This window comes from Podarcis erhardii (assembly GCF_964252035.2).
Source record: "Podarcis erhardii genome assembly, chromosome: 2".
NCBI classification, from domain to species: domain Eukaryota; kingdom Metazoa; phylum Chordata; class Lepidosauria; order Squamata; family Lacertidae; genus Podarcis; species Podarcis erhardii.
The window spans coordinates 31892129-31908955 of record NC_138498.1 but is presented as its reverse complement, the minus strand read 5'-3'; the positions used below and the strand labels follow the sequence as shown (position 1 = coordinate 31908955).

At 45.9% G+C, this 16827-nt stretch overlaps 1 protein-coding gene across 2 annotated transcripts in view; it reads right to left on the bottom strand.

Moving 5' to 3' along the window:
- Positions 1–16827, bottom strand: part of DNAH17 (dynein axonemal heavy chain 17) — a 96471-nt gene that overhangs the window by 16453 nt on the left and 63191 nt on the right. For both annotated transcript variants that reach the window (XM_081849459.1, XM_081849460.1), the window contains 9 exons: positions 16353–16586; positions 13798–13962; positions 11980–12075; positions 11211–11428; positions 7893–8100; positions 6004–6119; positions 4734–4926; positions 2616–2851; positions 1728–1850 (listed from right to left, as the gene is read on the bottom strand). In XM_081849459.1, the coding sequence (XP_081705585.1) occupies positions 1728–1850; positions 2616–2851; positions 4734–4926; positions 6004–6119; positions 7893–8100; positions 11211–11428; positions 11980–12075; positions 13798–13962; positions 16353–16586 (1589 nt within the window). The remainder of the gene's footprint in view (positions 1–1727; positions 1851–2615; positions 2852–4733; positions 4927–6003; positions 6120–7892; positions 8101–11210; positions 11429–11979; positions 12076–13797; positions 13963–16352; positions 16587–16827) is intronic.

Here is a 16827-nt window from a genome sequence, read left to right as displayed (position 1 = left end):
TTCTGCGTATACATATGCACAAGTGCACAAACACCAGAATGGAAAATGTGAGACATATGCTTGCAATTTTGAACCACCTTAAAAAGTAAGAGGCATGAAGACCAGCTCTCAGCTTATGAAACGATTGCTGCAGTCATAAACACACTCATTTGGATTTGGATTTGGATTTGGAAGGAAGCCCCACTGAAATCAGCATGGCTACTTTCCAAGTAGATGTGGTATAGGGCTGAAGCAAAAACAGCACTGCTCTGGGAACATTTATGCAACAACACCCAATGAAAACAAGAAAACAAGAAGGGATATCATCAATGGAAATATGTAGGAAATTCTACATTCTTTCCCCAATGAACAGAGCAAAGTAGGAATGGGACAAACAGGTGGTGTCAAAGCCACCTGGTGATGGTAGAAAAACAAAGCCACTAAGCTGTTATTGGTTTGAATCTACTGTCAGGGAAATGTAGCACGTCCAATGTCATCTGCAAGGACGGTTGTGATCCTCAGGAGAGTCTTTATTCCATAGGAGTCACTTAGTAAACTAGATTAGATGGGGTCTAGTCACACCAGCTTTACAACTGGGACTAAATCCACCCTAAAGCATATTGTGAATTAGTTGTCTGCCACCACCTACTGGATAACTGAGCAACAAGGACTCTTATATTGAATATAGTTTGTTCCAGATCACAAGAGTGCTAGCTTCCAATCTCTAATCACATAGCTCCTCTAAGGATAATGACTGTGTTTCTTTTAACTTTGCTGAAAGCACAATGACATTTACATGAGAATAGATGAGCCTATTAGGAGCACGCCCCTCCTGTTAGTGGAGCGCACATGATTTTCTTAACAAAGAGGTTAGATTTCTAATTTATCCACCACACATGAAAAACAACATTTCAGTCAAATGAAATAAAAATTAAAAAGTTTATCTAATTTAATACTTCCCCTGGTTGATATAGGCAGGCATTTATAATTTATAGTACTTGGTTATAGGAGAGACATAGAAAGGAGTGGTTCCTTGGCAGAAAGTCCACCATGGAAATGAGGGAGCACAGCACCTGCTCACTGAGGGCAATAGATTTGACCAGGGGTCAGCAAACTTTTTCAGCAGGGGGCCGGTCCACTGTCCCTCAGACGTTGTGGGGGGCAGGACAATATTTTGAAGAAAAAAAAATGAACGAATTCCTATGCCCCACAAATAACCCAGAGAAGCATTTTAAATAAAAGCACACATTCTACTCTTATAAAAACACCAAGCAGGACCCACAAATAGCCCAGAGATGCATTTTAAATAAAAGGACACAGTCTACTCATGCAAAAACACGCTGATTCCTGGACCGTCCACGGGCCGGGTTTAGAAGGCGACTGGGCTGCATCTGGCCCCCGGGCCTTAGTTTGCCTACCCATGGGTTTGACTGTATTAATTACAGGACAACTTGGCTGTGAACTAGCCAGCAGGTATACTGCGATCCAAGGATGCAGAACAGTAGCCCGTGGCAAGGTGAGGCTTGTACCAGCAGGATGACACGTACTCAGGATGATTTGCTAGGGCTTGGGAATGCCAACAAACAGTAGCTGTGTGACATCTTGGTAATAATGGAGGCACTCTGGCCAATGTAGGGACAGACTTAAGAGAGAATGGATAGAGATACGCCTAACCCTAACTACAGTAATTCCATTTTAAAAAGCAAGGGCTACTCTGGCTTCAATCAAAGGAGCTGCGACAAACTTACTTTCCTTTCTTGATGGTGTTTCGGCCTAGCAGAGGATCCAGCACAGGCTCCACGGTCTCTCCGATGTTCTCAATGAGCAGGGTGTCTCCATCAGAAACCGCCTTTTCAATTATATCTAGATAGCTGCAGCATTGGAAGAAAATCCGCTAAGCACATCACAGTGTTTTAGAATACAATCCCCGCCTCTCATTTTGAACATAAGAATGCTGGTGCTCACGGAAAAAGGAGCCTTATGAAAAATCACTATAGTTTGGGGCTGCGCTTCCCTGAGTTCAGAGACACTGGACAGCTCTGAAGCGGGATCTGGGCAGAAGAGGCTTACCCCCACAGGTTCCAATATGCAAACAAGTGGCAACGAGAGAGCATCCCTTAACACATACGGAATCTGATGGAAAGGAATAGAGATTGCCAAGATGGCCCTCTTGGATGCAATGATGCCTCTGAGGTCTTTCCATGGGGCCTGCAATGTGTTTGAGTCCTCACCCCCCAACTGTCCCCTTGGTTATGAGGTGGTCAGGTTGCTTTTTTTCTTCCTCGAAAAGTGCATACAACTGAAGGAGGAAGAGGCAAGTTATGCTCGTTCCCAGTTTCCCTTTCAGCACTGTTTGTTTTTAGGGCTCAGATTTACTCCGCTGAATCGGACTTGTATCGGAAAAATGGAAAAAGCTAAGGGCATGTGTGCATTTGTCCTTCTTTCTTTCTCTGTGGCGGGGATGATCTAGAGAGGGGAGAGATGTGACCAGAAAGGGTGGTGCCCACGGGCCTGAAAAGGTTGCTGATCCCTGGAGAGCACCTCTGGACCATTGCCACCCTCATCTTTGGAGCTGTAGGGAACTCCTTGTTTGGCAGAAAACTTGAAGAATCAGGACAGAATAGTTATGGCTCAACCTTCTCTGTCCAAGCCGGATGGCCTTCAGGTCTTCTCCATGTTTGTTCTTAATCCACTTGATCCCTTGGAGCTGGGCATCTACAATGAGTGGCCAGCGCTCTGTGTTGCAAAGTATAGTTGCATTTTCTGTTGACATCCGGTCACTGGGGAGCCCCTGGTTGTTCCATGTTGCTACATCTGCATCATCTGTTAGGAGGCTCAAAGGGTCCAGCCCAGGGGTGATGGGAATTGGCACCTGCAAAGTAAAATAAGAGGGTCCTGAAATGCATCAACTGCTCCTGTTTAATACATGATCTCGCAAGTGGCAATAACCCCTCGTGTGGGTATAGAATAGGTCAAGGGGAGCCAATGTGTTACCTTTCAGTTGCTGAAGGACTACAGTTCCCATCAGCCATAGCCACCACTGCCAATGGGATGATGGGAGTTGTAGTCAATAGCGGCAGGTTGGGCCAAGTCGTGGAGCTACCCACCTGATGCCAGAGTTGCTAGTTTACCTGGATGGGGATGGGGCAGGGTGGTGGCAAGCTTGGGAAGCACAAGCTGGTGCATGAGCAGAAGGGCTAGATTGGCTGCCCTGATGTGGCTGTGCGGCCCCAGTCCCACTGGCACCCTGACCTACCCCAGTCCCATTCAGGTAAGCTGTAGAGACTCTAGCGTTGGGAGGGTGACTATGAAGCTCTGCCTCACTGCATTGGCTGCCACTGGAGAACACCTGGAGGCCACCACACTGGGTACTCCTGCAGTAGGCAAATGGTGTAACTGAGTTTAGAATGGATGGTTAAACAGAACCAGCAATAGCTCTTAGCAGGGATGGCCAGAAGGGAGAACATCTTGTACGATGTGTTTTGTCATCCCCTGGGCCTGCTGGATGGCATTTCGGGAAAGGAAGAACTGGAGAAGACTGCTCCAGACACTTTAATGAAGAACCAATAAACCAGGTAGGATTTCCTGAAGGGAGGTGAGGTGGGAGTTTGGGGACTCCATAAAGGTATTGTTTTTGGGGAATAGACTTTGTCACCAAGTAAACATTGCAGCAGGGGTCTATGTGAACTCCAGGAGAGGCTCAAATGCTGACTCCATGCTATTAAGGATTAAAAATATATATTAATTTAGGTTAGGTTAGAAACTGCTGTGTGACTTTAGGGGAGCTGAAGTGAACTAGCTGACTATGCCTGGAATCAATGGAACATAAATATTTCTGCTAAATCAGAAGACTGCCTGGAAGTTACAGTTAGCGCACAGCTTAGCCACCAGGTTCCTAAGTGGGACCAGGTGTTGGGAACACATCTTGCCAAGGCTTAAGGAGTTCCACTGGCTTCCAGCCCATTTCTTACTGAGGCTGTATACACACCATAAATTTAAAGCACATCCTCCTTCCCAAAGAATTCTGGGAAGTGCAGTTTCTTAAGGCTGCTGCGAATTTTAGCCCTGTGAGGGGTAAACTGCAGTTCCCACAATTCTTTTGGGTGGGTATGGGTTTGTGCTTTCAGTATATAGTGTCTATGCAGCTTCTGCTGGTGCTTACCTTTAAAACCCTACAGAGTTTAGATGAGGGTACAGGAAATGATGTTTTCTTCCATGCCACTAACGTGCCCATAGATCAAAACATTCATCTGAGGTTCTCCTCTAGATGAAGTGAAGTGGATGATGACCAGGGAGAGGGTCTTTTTGCTTTTGCCTTCCCTTCTCGAGGTTCTCCTTAGGGATGTTTGCTTGGCACCACCATATAAAAACCCTGCTTATTTCTCCAGGCTTTCAATTTGTGGGGTGATAGCTTTTAGCACTGCCCTTTGCTATTGTCAACTATTTCAGTGATTAGAGCTGTTGTAAGCCCTGGAAATTTTCGTTTTTAAATTGAGGGATGTTTAAATGTTTAAAACAAATCAAATAAACCATCAAGCCCAAGGGGTTTAGTCTCAGGCACCTGATGCCAGTGATATCCAAGAGGAATCCACCTGTAGTCTGGCTGGCCATGGGGATCAGAATCCTACTTCCTGGAAAACGGAAGCAGGGCTCACCAGGATATGATATGCATCCCCAAATATATCACTCTATATTTATGTCCCAGAGCTTTATTCAGAGCTGCCCTAGTGCAACACGGCACTGAGCAGATTCACCTTTAGCTGCTGGAGGAAAGGAGTCCAGAACTTGTCCAGAAGCTCAGTCCTGTATTTTTTTGTAAAATAGCCAACGTAGGAAACAAATGCAGTAATCAAGAGCACATCCCCACACAAAGTCTTTTCTTGCTCACGGAAATTTTCCACAGACTCGGCCCAACGCACGTTTTCCGAAGCTAATCCACCAACAAGCCTGAATAAACATTTCGAAAGGAGATGCACATTTGGTTAGCGCAGCCTGGGGTTCTGGCCAGCCTTTGCCTTGATGCTAGGCCCGTACATTCCCAGAAACTGATTAACTGTCTGCCTGGAATGTTGACTTTGAGAGATTAGGGTGGGCAACTTTTGCATGATGAGGGCCATTTTCCAAATGCAGGGCAGGCTGGAGGGCTGCAGCACAAGCTCCAACTACACATTCCTGGGATACCTGGCCGCCACTACTGAGAGATGCCTTGCACATTTTGTGAAATTTCCGAGACAAGACTGAAAGTGGCCGTTTTTTGAAGTCTTTTTATATGCTAATCACTTAAGATCTCGATCACCAGAAGATCCATAATAACACAAAAGGAACTGCTTGCCTTTGAACTGACAGTCTCCCCCCCCCAAAAAAAAATATAACTGCAGCTTCTCTAAATAAACTCCACATCTTTGACTCACTCTCTAATGTAGTATTCCATTTTCAGGAAATGGTTCACAGCATGCTGAGAAGAACAACAAGTTTCTTCTTACCAGCTGGGATGACCAAGAGGCCAGTACTGCTGACTCCAGATACTGAGTGATCCCCTCAGAACCACAAAAATTATATGATATGAACATGCAATGTTTGAGGTTCTTTTAACTGCTTCCAGACTTATATTATTTTAAGGGCCACTACTATCGTCATAGCTGTCAACTTTCCCCTTTTCTTGCAAGGAATCCTATTCGGAATAAGGGAATTTCCCTTAAAAAAAGGGAAAAGTTGACAGCTATGACTATTGTGTTTTTGACCTTTCTGGAAAAGCAGATTTGTAAACATCACAGAAAGAGTATTACAGCTTGATTGGTCGAGCGATTCAAAGATCATACCAATTGCACAGTTACTGCCATTTTGTTAATTGTGATGGTGTTTTATCTTTGAAACAGTGACCCACTCAGCTCTGTTTCATGAATAAAATGGTGGGAGATCAAGCACAGACCTTCCGCATAATATGTTTTGCTCATAGTGACTCGTGAATCGTAGTGGCAACTAGCTAATACCAGCACAGGATGCTCCTGAGAGAGTGCATGTTACCTGTTAGCCAATGATATGACTCTGTTTGTCGCATCTGCCTCTTGCTGGCATTTGATTTTCTCGGCTGTGGCTTTTTCAAATTCAGCAGTCAGATTGGCCAAGTTGGCGTTTAGATCCTTTAAAACAATGGGTTTGCTGTTACTCTCATAGAAACTTTGAAGACTGCTTGCTGCACGTGTTCAGCGGTTGCACCCCACTATTTGTTTTAGTGGGACAGTACCGTACATAACAAGCTGTGCCTTAAAACTCTGAAAATGCCAATAAGCATCTGTTATTGGCACTCAGTATATATGTACCCACAGCTATGTGGAAGTATTCTCCATGGCATACTCCCCGTGGGGCCCACATCTTAAGGATTCAGCTATAGGAGGATTGTGAGAATCATTTCCATGCATCACAGATAAAAGCCGCTCCCATGACGGAACAGGAATCACAGTGCATGTCTGTTTGGCACGTTAGCTTCTGCACATTGCTATGTTTTTCAGTCGCAGATCTTCGTTGCTGTTCTACTCTGCTTGCTGTACATATCAGGGCAGAACTATGAAACTATCCAGAAGTTTTCTTTGTCTCTTCCCTCAAACACTCTTCCCCTGCCCCTTTTCTGTTCTCTGGCAATGCAATCATGTGTTTCGGGACATGTGCATGAACTCCCTTTTTTTAAATTCCCAGGAAGTGCAGATCTTGCAAAAGGCTTGTGTGCGTGATTCCACTGACTCTACAACCAACTCCTGTCCAGAAGTCTCCTTAATTGCAGTTAGCTGTTATAAAGTGCTTTACAGTTTTAAAACCAGAGTCTGCAAGCAGTGCTTTTGTTTCTAGAAAAATAGGTGCCGGCACTCACCATGAAGTTGTTACAGTAAGTGCCACACTTTTTAACAACAACAAAAAGAGGTGCCAGTACTGTGTACCCCCTGAAAAAAAACACGGGCTGCAACGTGGATTAGGTCCCCAACAAGAAAAGGCTATGCTTAGGGCTTCTGCTATAGAAGAAAAGAAACTAAGAGGAGGTGATAGATGTTTCTAAATTACACATGTTGTGGAAATTATGCATTTCTCACTCCTACTCAGTAACAGCAGAAACTGAGCAGGAGATTCAGGACAGACAAAAGGAAGCACTTCTTCCCACGCTGTATAGGTAACACCATGCATAGGCAAACTAAGGCCTGGGGGCCGGATCTGGCCCAATCGCCTTCTCAATCCGGCCCGCAGACGGTCCGGGAATCAGCGTGTTTTTACATGAGTAGAATGTGTCCTTTTATTTAATATGCATCTCTGGGTTATTTGTGGGGCATAGGAATTTGTTCATCCCCCCCCCAAAAAAAAATAGTCCAGCTCCCCATATGGTCTAAGGGACAGTGGAGTGGCCCCCTGCTGAAAAAGTTTGCTGACCCCTGGTTAACACCTATGGCCTTCCCTGCCACAAGATGTGGTGATGACCACCAGCTCAGATGGCTTTGAAGAGGATTAGACAAATGCAGCAGCTAGCAAATGGCTACTAGTCACGATGGCCGTATGCTACCTGCCTCTGAGTAACAGTTGCTGGGGAGGGCTTTTGCCTGCATATCCTCCTGCTTATGAGCCTCCTATAGGCATCTGGTTGGACACAATGGAAAACAGGATGCTGGACTAGAGAGGCCTTTGATCAGATCCAGCAAGGTTCTTTATATGCTCATTTGAGTCATGAACTGGAGACAGATTACAGTTCGCACACATAGCTGAAATGTCAGCTCTCAGTTTGTACAGACACAAGAAAATGCCACATGTGATTCTCAAGCTCATAGTTAAATAATTTCCTTCCTCAATGCCAGTCAATTTCAACAGTGATGTTTACTTGATGGGACACAAGGGGGCGCTGGCATTTTATTGAGCCAAGGTGACGGTGTACTTACCGCAATCTTGTTCTTGATCAGCGTGAGCTTTGCTTGCGCTTCTGCCAGCTCATTATTAGCCTCTTCCAAGGCCTGGCGCTTGGGAGCAACGTCACAGTAGACTTCATAGAAGCGAACAATGTTCAGGCACCAAGAACACAGACCAGCTGCAGCCGTGGACTTAGACAGTATAAACTCTGGATCGAATGTTGGGTCATTTTGAAATGGCCTGCAGCGAGAAAGTTACAAAGCAGCATTTCACTGGGTGGAAGGAAAAGCACAGTTAAGATCTACAAAGGCACATCATACAACTTATCACTTCTGTATGCTTCATTTACCTAGAAAAGAGGTGATTTGAGGCTAAATCACTGCTGCACCGTTGGGATTTGGGTGACTGCAGCCACGAAATTAAAAGACGCCTGCTTCTTGGGAGAAAAGCAATGACAAACCTAGACAGCATCTTAAAAAGCAGAGACATCACCTTGCCAACAGAGGTCCGTATAGTTAAAGCTATAGTTTTCCCAGTAGTGATGTATGGAAGTGAGAGCTGGACCATAAAGAAGGCTGGTCGCTGAAGAATTGATGCTTTTGTATTATGGTGCTGGAGGAGACTCTTGAGAGTCCCATGGACTGCAAGAAGATCAAACCTATCCATTCTGAAGGAAATCAACCCTGAGTGCTCACTGGAAGGACAGATCCTGAAGCTGAGGCTCCAATACTTTGGCCACCTCATGAGAAGAGAAGACTCCCTGGAAAAGACCCTGATGTTGGGAAAGATTGAGGGCACAAGGAGAAGGGGACGATAGAGGACGAGATGGTTGGATAGTGTTCTCGAAGCTTCCAGCATGAGTCTGACCAAACTGCGGGAGGCAGTGGGAGATAGGAGTGCCTGGCGTGCTCTGGTCCAGGGGGTCATGAAGAGTCGGACACGACTAAACAACTAAACAACAACAACAACTGTTGGGATTTAATAAAAAGATAGAACTTAGGGGCTGGCCACTGTGAGAACAGGATGGGCCATTGGTGTGATCCAGCAGGGCACTTCTTACGTTATGACTCTGACTACACACCATTCATTGCAGATCTTGGGCAAAATACTATGCCGGGAGGAAGGTTGCCCCTTCTCGTATTGTCAGGGAACTGCCATCAGTACTGGAGGGAGAGCGCGGAGCCCAGAGGGGTTCCAGAGGGCGTCCAGGGATCGGGAGAAGCAGCCCATCTTCTGGGGAGGAGAATCAGTGTAGCACCAGTGGAGAAGGGGGGCTGGTGGGGGAAGTGGCGAGGCGATCCCATGACTCCTTGCCTGGGACCAGCGGAGAGACTAGAGGTCCTCCGTTGCCCATGCCCTCCCTGCACAGGAGGCTTCCGCGCAGAGAGGGTAGGCGGAGACTAGGCGTCAAAGAACTTCTTTGCTGAAAAAAGTTTAAGAAATGCCCTCTCACAGATTCTGCCAGCGATTGAGTCAGCCACGGGCGAGTGGCTGTCCGGACAGAGGAGGTTCACTTTGGCAGCCCAGCCAGGTGTTTGCACTCAGCCAGGAAGATAGGCACCTGCTTACACACGAGCAACCCCCTTAGGAACCATTACAGCAATCCGTGAGTCCCTGACGTTGCTTGTGCGCAGCCCGGGGAAGGCAGCACGATGAGCCAGACAGGACCAGCCGGAGAGACAGAGCAAGCAGCCATGGTGCGAGGTCTGGTCGAGAGGAATCGAGACCTGGAGGCACATGTCGCTACCTTGTCGGCGCGGCTGGAGGAGAGGCGGGCTCAGGATGCATAGGTCAGAGCCACCCTGATAGGGAGGAAGGTCCCTGGGCTGGTGAATAAGTTTGGGGGGAAGCCCCAAGACTACAATGCTTTCCGAACGGAAATCCAATACGCTTTGGAATTGCAGAAAAATGACTTTGCGGATGACAGGGAGAGGGTGGCGTACATTATTGGACATCTGCAGGATGGGGCGCGGGAATGGATCAGGCCCTTGATAGCGACGGAGAATGATGCATTAAAAGATCTTTAAAAATTCTACCAAGCAATGGACGCAATGTTCTCCAGCGAGGTGGAGCAAAGTGTGACATGGAGGGAACTGCTGGGGTGCAAGCAGGGGACCCTGTCCGTGAGAAACTACTGGTTGCGTTTTGCGATGTTACTGCACAAGCTCGGGTGGGATCTGGGCTCTGAACCAGTACAAACGCTGTTTGAGGCAGGTTTGGACCCCGAAGTGAAAGACGAGTTGTCCAGAGCGCCCCACCCGCAGTCGATGGATCAGCTTACAAAGACTGTGCTTGCAATTGGTGTACACTAGGAAGCGAGGGCTCAAGAATGGCGGGAGATAAGGGGGGGGCGTTTCCATGGCAACCGGATTCCTGAGATGCCGAGGGAACCTTCCCAGGCGGCAGAGCCAATGGAAATTGATGGAGCTATGGAAATTGATGGAGCTATACTATGCCGGGAGGAAGGTTGCCCCTTCTCGTATTGTCAGGGAACTGCCATCAGTACTGGAGGGAGAGCGCGGAGCCCAGAGGGGTTCCAGAGGGCGTCCAGGGATCGGGAGAAGCAGCCCATCTTCTGGGGAGGAGAATCAGTGTAGCACCAGTGGAGCTGGTGGGGTGCTGGTGGCGGAAGTGGCGAGGCAATCCCATGACTCCTTGCCTGGGACCAGTGGAGAGACTAGAGGTCCTCCGTTGCCCATGCCCTCCCTGCGCAGGAGGCTTCCGCGCAGAGAGGGTAGGCGGAGACTAGGCGTCAAAGAACTTCTTTGCTGAAAAAAGTTTAAGAAACGCCCACTGATGGATTCTGCCAGCGATTGAGTCAGCCACGGGTGAGTGGCTGTCCGGACAGAGGAGGTTCACTTTGGCAGCCCAGCCAGGTGTTTGCACCCAGCCAGGAAGATAGGCACCTGCTTACGCACGAGCAACCCCCTTAGGAACCATTACACGTATGTTTGCCCTGTCCATCTGTTGAAGCTAGGGGCTTGAATTCACAGGAGGAAATCTGCACAGCAAATCCTACAGACAATATTGTTATAGGACTTTAGCATAAGGAGGAAGAAGGGGCCGACCCCTGGACACTGGTGGAGTTACACAACCTCAGTCCTGGGCAAGCAACTAGGAAACAAGTATTTGCTTTTTGTTGGTTGATGCTAAAGTGCTGCTACCCTTCAACAGGCAGGACCAATGCTGGCGCAGAAAGGGAAGAAGCTGAGTGTGGGGCACAAAATGGGATTGGCGGTGGGGATGGGCCCTTGGAGAGGAACAGCCCTGCTTTTTCTCACCTCTGATCCAATGAGCAGACTGTAGGAATTGAGGTTGGTTGTAAGAGCATAAATTTAGATTCCTCTTACTTGAAAGCTTTCAAGCAGCTCTCTGGAATGTGCTCCTTGTCATATTTCTTTAGGGCATCCAGGAAACTGTCCACTTTGCCCATCATGACTTTTGCTGCCTTCCAACTTCTGTCCTTTGGTATCTTGCCACCTGGGGCTGTTAGGATCATCACAGCTGCTGTCACGTTAACCACAGCTTCTGGGGGAGATCCAAAAGACTTCAGTTCTGTCAGGTTGTTCTGGAAAAGTAGAAGGGGTAGGGGAGAGAGAGAGAGGTAGGGAGCAGTGACAGTGATTTTCCAGAGTGTAAGTCAGGACACCTAGCCACCAAACTGTAAATCTGGCAATGAAACAAAAAAATCATTGAGTTAAGAGTCCAAACCAAGCTCAGAAATGTGAGCTTTTGGCAAGGTGGGCAATGATCGTGGCAACAGGTGCCATGGGTGGTTTGGAAAGCAAAAAGCTTTTGGGAAGTAGCTCATAGGCTCATTCTCACAGCTCCACCCTTAATCAAGATTGTAGAAAATGTCTTGAACTGTGGAGGCTTAAGTTACCTTACATTTTAGTGCTCATTATTTTTATATCAAAATAATTCGTGGCAAGAATTCAATTGCAGTTTCAAAATACTGTGAGAAACTCTGCAATCTGAAAATATAAAGGGCCTGGAGGTGACCACTGAGACGAGAATCGAGCACCCCAAGAACAGCACTGTTGTCTCTCTTGTCTTACTTTAAACAAATCTACCTTCAAAAGCAACAGGATATAGCAGCTGAATGCTCCAAGGATTTACCTTATTGAGAGTGTCCAAGGCTTCCTGGGCAGCCATCAGAGCTGGTTCAGCTTTAGCCAAATCTGTTTCACAGGCCCTTTGCTTCTCTGTTACATTCTGCGGGCAAAAAGTCCCAACAAAATATGAACATTTGAACAAAACTGTTTATGCAGGCTAATCAGCTTTGAAATAAAAGCAAACTTTGAAATCCTGAAGTCCGTATCTCTTTGTTTCCCCCTCACTTGTTGTTGGGGAGCAGTTTCGCAAGTTATACGAAGAACGAACAAACAAAAGTTCAAAAACCAAGCATCACTTCTGAACATGGATATAAACTGGGACAGGACAAATTGGCCATTTCAAATTATTCTCACTTTCTCATTCTTCCATATTTAAGTTCATTTTCTACACCAGTTTGTGATTTTTTTAAAGCCAACAACAAATAGGCATTTTTGTGCAAATGTCTCTTAATACACACAATTTTGTATATAATTGTGCCTAATGCAGTGGAACCCCGGCTGTCGAATGCAATCCATTCTGGAACACCATTCGACTTCCGAAACGTTCGACAACTGAGGCGCAATGGGTGGTTGGAAAATTCAATTAAGAATATTGAGAAACTCGCCTCGGAAGCTGTTCAACTTCCAAGGCGTGCTCAAAAACGGAAGAATTATTTCTGGGTTTTCGGCGTTTGAAAACCGAAACGTTCAGCTTCTGAGACGCTCAAAAACCAAAGTTCCACTGTATATACATTTTTGCAAAGCAACTTATCCTAACATATTGAATTTTTGTGTTATTTTCACAAATATATGCATTTTTCTTCACACTTTACCTTATGGGGTGTATTTTCGTACATATTATTTGGCTGAAGAACTGCACTGCAAAATTTGGAGAAGTGTGTGAATTATGAAGGATGGCTGCGTTTCAGTTTGTATATTGTTTCAGAAAGTGTGGATTTGGTAGGTTTATGTTTAAATGTGAGGTGGACTGAATTTCTTACAAAGTCATATCATATAATGGTATAGCCTCTCCTTGCACTGTAGTGGATCATAACAAGCAGTGCCGGTTCTAGCTAGGGGAAATGGAGACTGGGAGCAACAGGCTGAAGAACCTGAAAGAGAACAGCCAGCATTGCACCCTTGCTTGATCCTAGTGCGGTTTCTTTACCAGGAGGTTCTGCCTCCTTCAGAGGATTGGACAGCATGGCACTGGGCTGCACTGCAACCCTGGGTCTCTGACTTGGCTGACCCCACCAAAAACACATATCTGGACAATAAAATCATGTGGTTAAAAAGGATTCCAGGAATTAGAACAAGCTAGATAGTTCCTTGACGCGGGTGGCGCTGTGGGTTAAACCACAGAGCCTAGGACTTGCCGATCAGAAGGTCGGCGGTTTGAATCCCTGCAACAGGGTGAGCTCTCCTTGCTCTGTCCCTGCTCCTGCCAACCTAGCAGTTCGAAAGCACGTCAAAGTGCAAGTAGATAAATAGGTACCGCTCTGGCAGGAAGGTAAATGGCGTTTCCGTGTGCTGCTCTGGTTCGCCAGAAGTGGCTTAGTCATGTTGGCCACATGACCCGGAAGCTGTACACCAGCTCCCTTGGCCAATAAAGCGAGATGAGCGCCACAACTCCAGAGTCGGCCACGACTGGACCTTATGGTCAGGGGTCCCTTTACCTTTACTAGATAGTTCCTTGATGTGCTATAGACAGAAGATGCTTTGTAAAAATGAACCTGGTTCTCACACAAAGGTCCTTGTCCTTCAGCTAACTAACCTCATGCCCTTTCCCTCATTGCCTGCAATATATGCAGCCATCATAACAGCAGAAAACAGTTGTACATACGGTGTTAATGACTTGCACTTTCAGCTCCTCTTCATCAGCAATTGCTTTCTCCTTGCTCACTTTCTCTGTTTCTACCCCGACCACCTGGATCAGTTTGTCAGCATCTTCATTCTTATGTTTCAGCTCCAGCTCTTGAACAGCAAGTTTGGCTTTCAGATCATCAACCTAAAAAGTCCAACAGGAAAGGAAACTCTAAAGCTCCACTGACAAGGAGTGCAGGTTAGAAGACTTATTTTGTGAACCCCCTCCCACTGTGAAATGCACTCTCCTGCTTTTGTTTTCCCTTATTTCAGGGCACCTAAGAAACAGAGTGAAAATAAGCAACCATTCAGAGTGAGAGCAGGAAGCATTGCTCTTACTCTGAATAGGCTTCATCATATAGCCAAATCTGATTGGTTACGTGGTATCATCAGGAAGTTAAGTAAGAGTGAAGGCAATGCTTCCTGCTCTCACTAAAATGGAGTTGTGATAAGAGTCACAGAGCCAATTTTGACTGGCTGCCTCATGACATGACGTCATTGTGCTGCCTAGACCTCTTAAAAAATTGTGCCAAAGCTGCAGCTTAGCTAGGTGTTATGTACTGAGTTGAATAGGATCCAAACTGCAGCAGTCTGATTGGTCCTAGAACAATAGGATCCAAATTGCAGCAGTCTGATTGGTCCTAGAACAATAGGATCCAAATTGCAGCAGTCTGATTGGTCCTAGAACAATGCAGCAATATGATTGGTTGGCAGGAACCACCCAATCATGCTCCAGATATAAGTGAATCCACAACCTGATTGGCTTACAGTAGAATTCCAGAATTAGCCAATCATGTGCAGCCCATGGTGTAAATAATGTATATAAAGCAGATACTTTGAGGGGACATTCATTCATTCCTCCTCACCACTATGAGCTGAATAAAGAGCATGAAATCACTTTGCGACTCTGAGTATATTTCACTAGCACCAGTGCATAAAAAGGTAAATGAAGGTGGAGTGGATTTGTGAAACCATTTGCCCAAGCTTCAAAAATAAAACAAAATTGTGGGTGAAAAAGTCAGTATATTTCTGGCTAACGCCCAATAAATTATAGTAAAATCATTTCCCCGCCCCCAAACAGTGTTGGCAGATGTTGGGAAAGGGGTAAAATGAAATCAACACCACAGGGGAAAAGGGTTGAAAAAACAAAGAGGATTGCTAATGAACCATAATCTAAGCAGGTCACTATAAGTACCTCTCACTACAGCAAAGTAGGTCATTGTCTAAGTACCTCTCACTACTGCAAAGTATGGCAACAAGCCTGAAATGCGTAATATATGCCCTGCCTGCTGTGCACAACTTGCTCTAAATCATGGGTAGGCAAACTAAGGCCCGGGGGCCAGATCCGGCCCAACTGCCTTCTCAGTCCAGCCCGCGGATGGTCCGGGAATCAGGGTGTTTTTACACGAGTAGAATGTGTCCTTTTATTTAAAATGCATCTCTGGGTTATTTGTGGGGCCTGCCTGGTGTTTTTACATGAGTAGAATGTGTGCTTTTATGTACAATGCATCTCTGAGTTATTTGTGGGGCATAGGAATTCGTTCATTTCCCCCCCCCCAAAAAAAAATTAGTCCGGCCCCCCACAAGGTCTGAGGGACAGTGGACCGGCCCCCTGCTTAAAAAGTTTGCTGACCCCTCCTCTAAATGGCTTGCGTTATCTTCATCACTTTCGCCATCCCTCCCATCCTTCTGTGGCTAAACAGCAGCTTCAGAGGAAGAATTAAATTGAGGAGGTGTGCAGCAGGGAAAGAAGCACCCACCTCCACAAGCCTGAAAACCACAGTCTAAATTAGGCACCTGTGCGGCTGGTTTACCAAATAAAAAACTGCCGAGAGATCCAATTGTGTGTGGTTTAGCGTTCCAACTGCATATCATAAGGAGTTTCCCCCACTCCCCTCCAACCTAGGCAAACAAGAGAAAGCAAGACGCAGAGAGGAACACAACCTTCTCCTCCAGCCTTTCCTCTCATGAATGAAAATGCAGTTTGATAATGGGTTATTTTGTGTTGAAAAGTGAGTGCATGAGAAAGCGCTAAGTAGCCTCCCTCCCTCCTTCCATTGTGATGTTTGGGCTGCCCACGCCAATTCTGGCTTTTATAGAAAACGTGTGGAGAAAAACAAAGTCACGAAACTCCACGGAGTGACTAATCTGAGCCTGCTATCGCTTTATTATCAACATGCAGGGAGTATTAGGGAATGAATTAAACGTGGTTGGAACATGAACTATTTGTTCATCTGGGAAAACTTTTAATTGTGTGTGAATAATGAACTTCTTCACTGAGGGAATATGTTTAAGCATATGTTTGGAGGCAGCGGTGGGAGAGTCATCTCACAAAGAGCAACCTTTATCCCAAATTAGAGTTTTGTCCCAACGTGAAATACGGAACATTTGCATTGTTCACAATCCTGAGTGACCAAAATATAGCACCCAATATGCTACTAGCTATCTAATCTCGTTAAATTTGGTTGAAAATAACCAGCCACTAAAAAACAGTTAACAAATGTACAGATGGCAATTCTGTGTTCACACACATACCTGTGAGGCTGTACTCTGGAGTTTCATCAAACCATTCTCCAGCCTCTCAATTTTGGCAATAAGCTCTGTTCTTTTTTTAGCAAGCAGGTTCTGGTACAGTTTGATCTGTTCCAGGAAAGTCTTTGGGGTGGTATAATTATAGCGCCTCTCAGTAGCCAGGTAGACCTTGGACATTTCATTGACAGTTGTGTGGACAAATGACATAAACAGACTGATGGAGGACTTGACATCATTCTGAAAGAGGGACCACAGAATAACAGTTACCATTGTATGGAACAATGGGCAATTACCAGAGATGCCGTGAATTGTCAGAGTGGAACCTTGCTATTTGTTCATTTAGTTACGATTTTCACAAGCAATCTCAGTTTATATACATTTTGTCCTTTTTCTTGTTAGGTAGAATTTGTTCATTTACAGTGGTACCTCGGGTTACATACGCTTCAGGTTACAGACTCAGCTAACCCAGAAATATTAA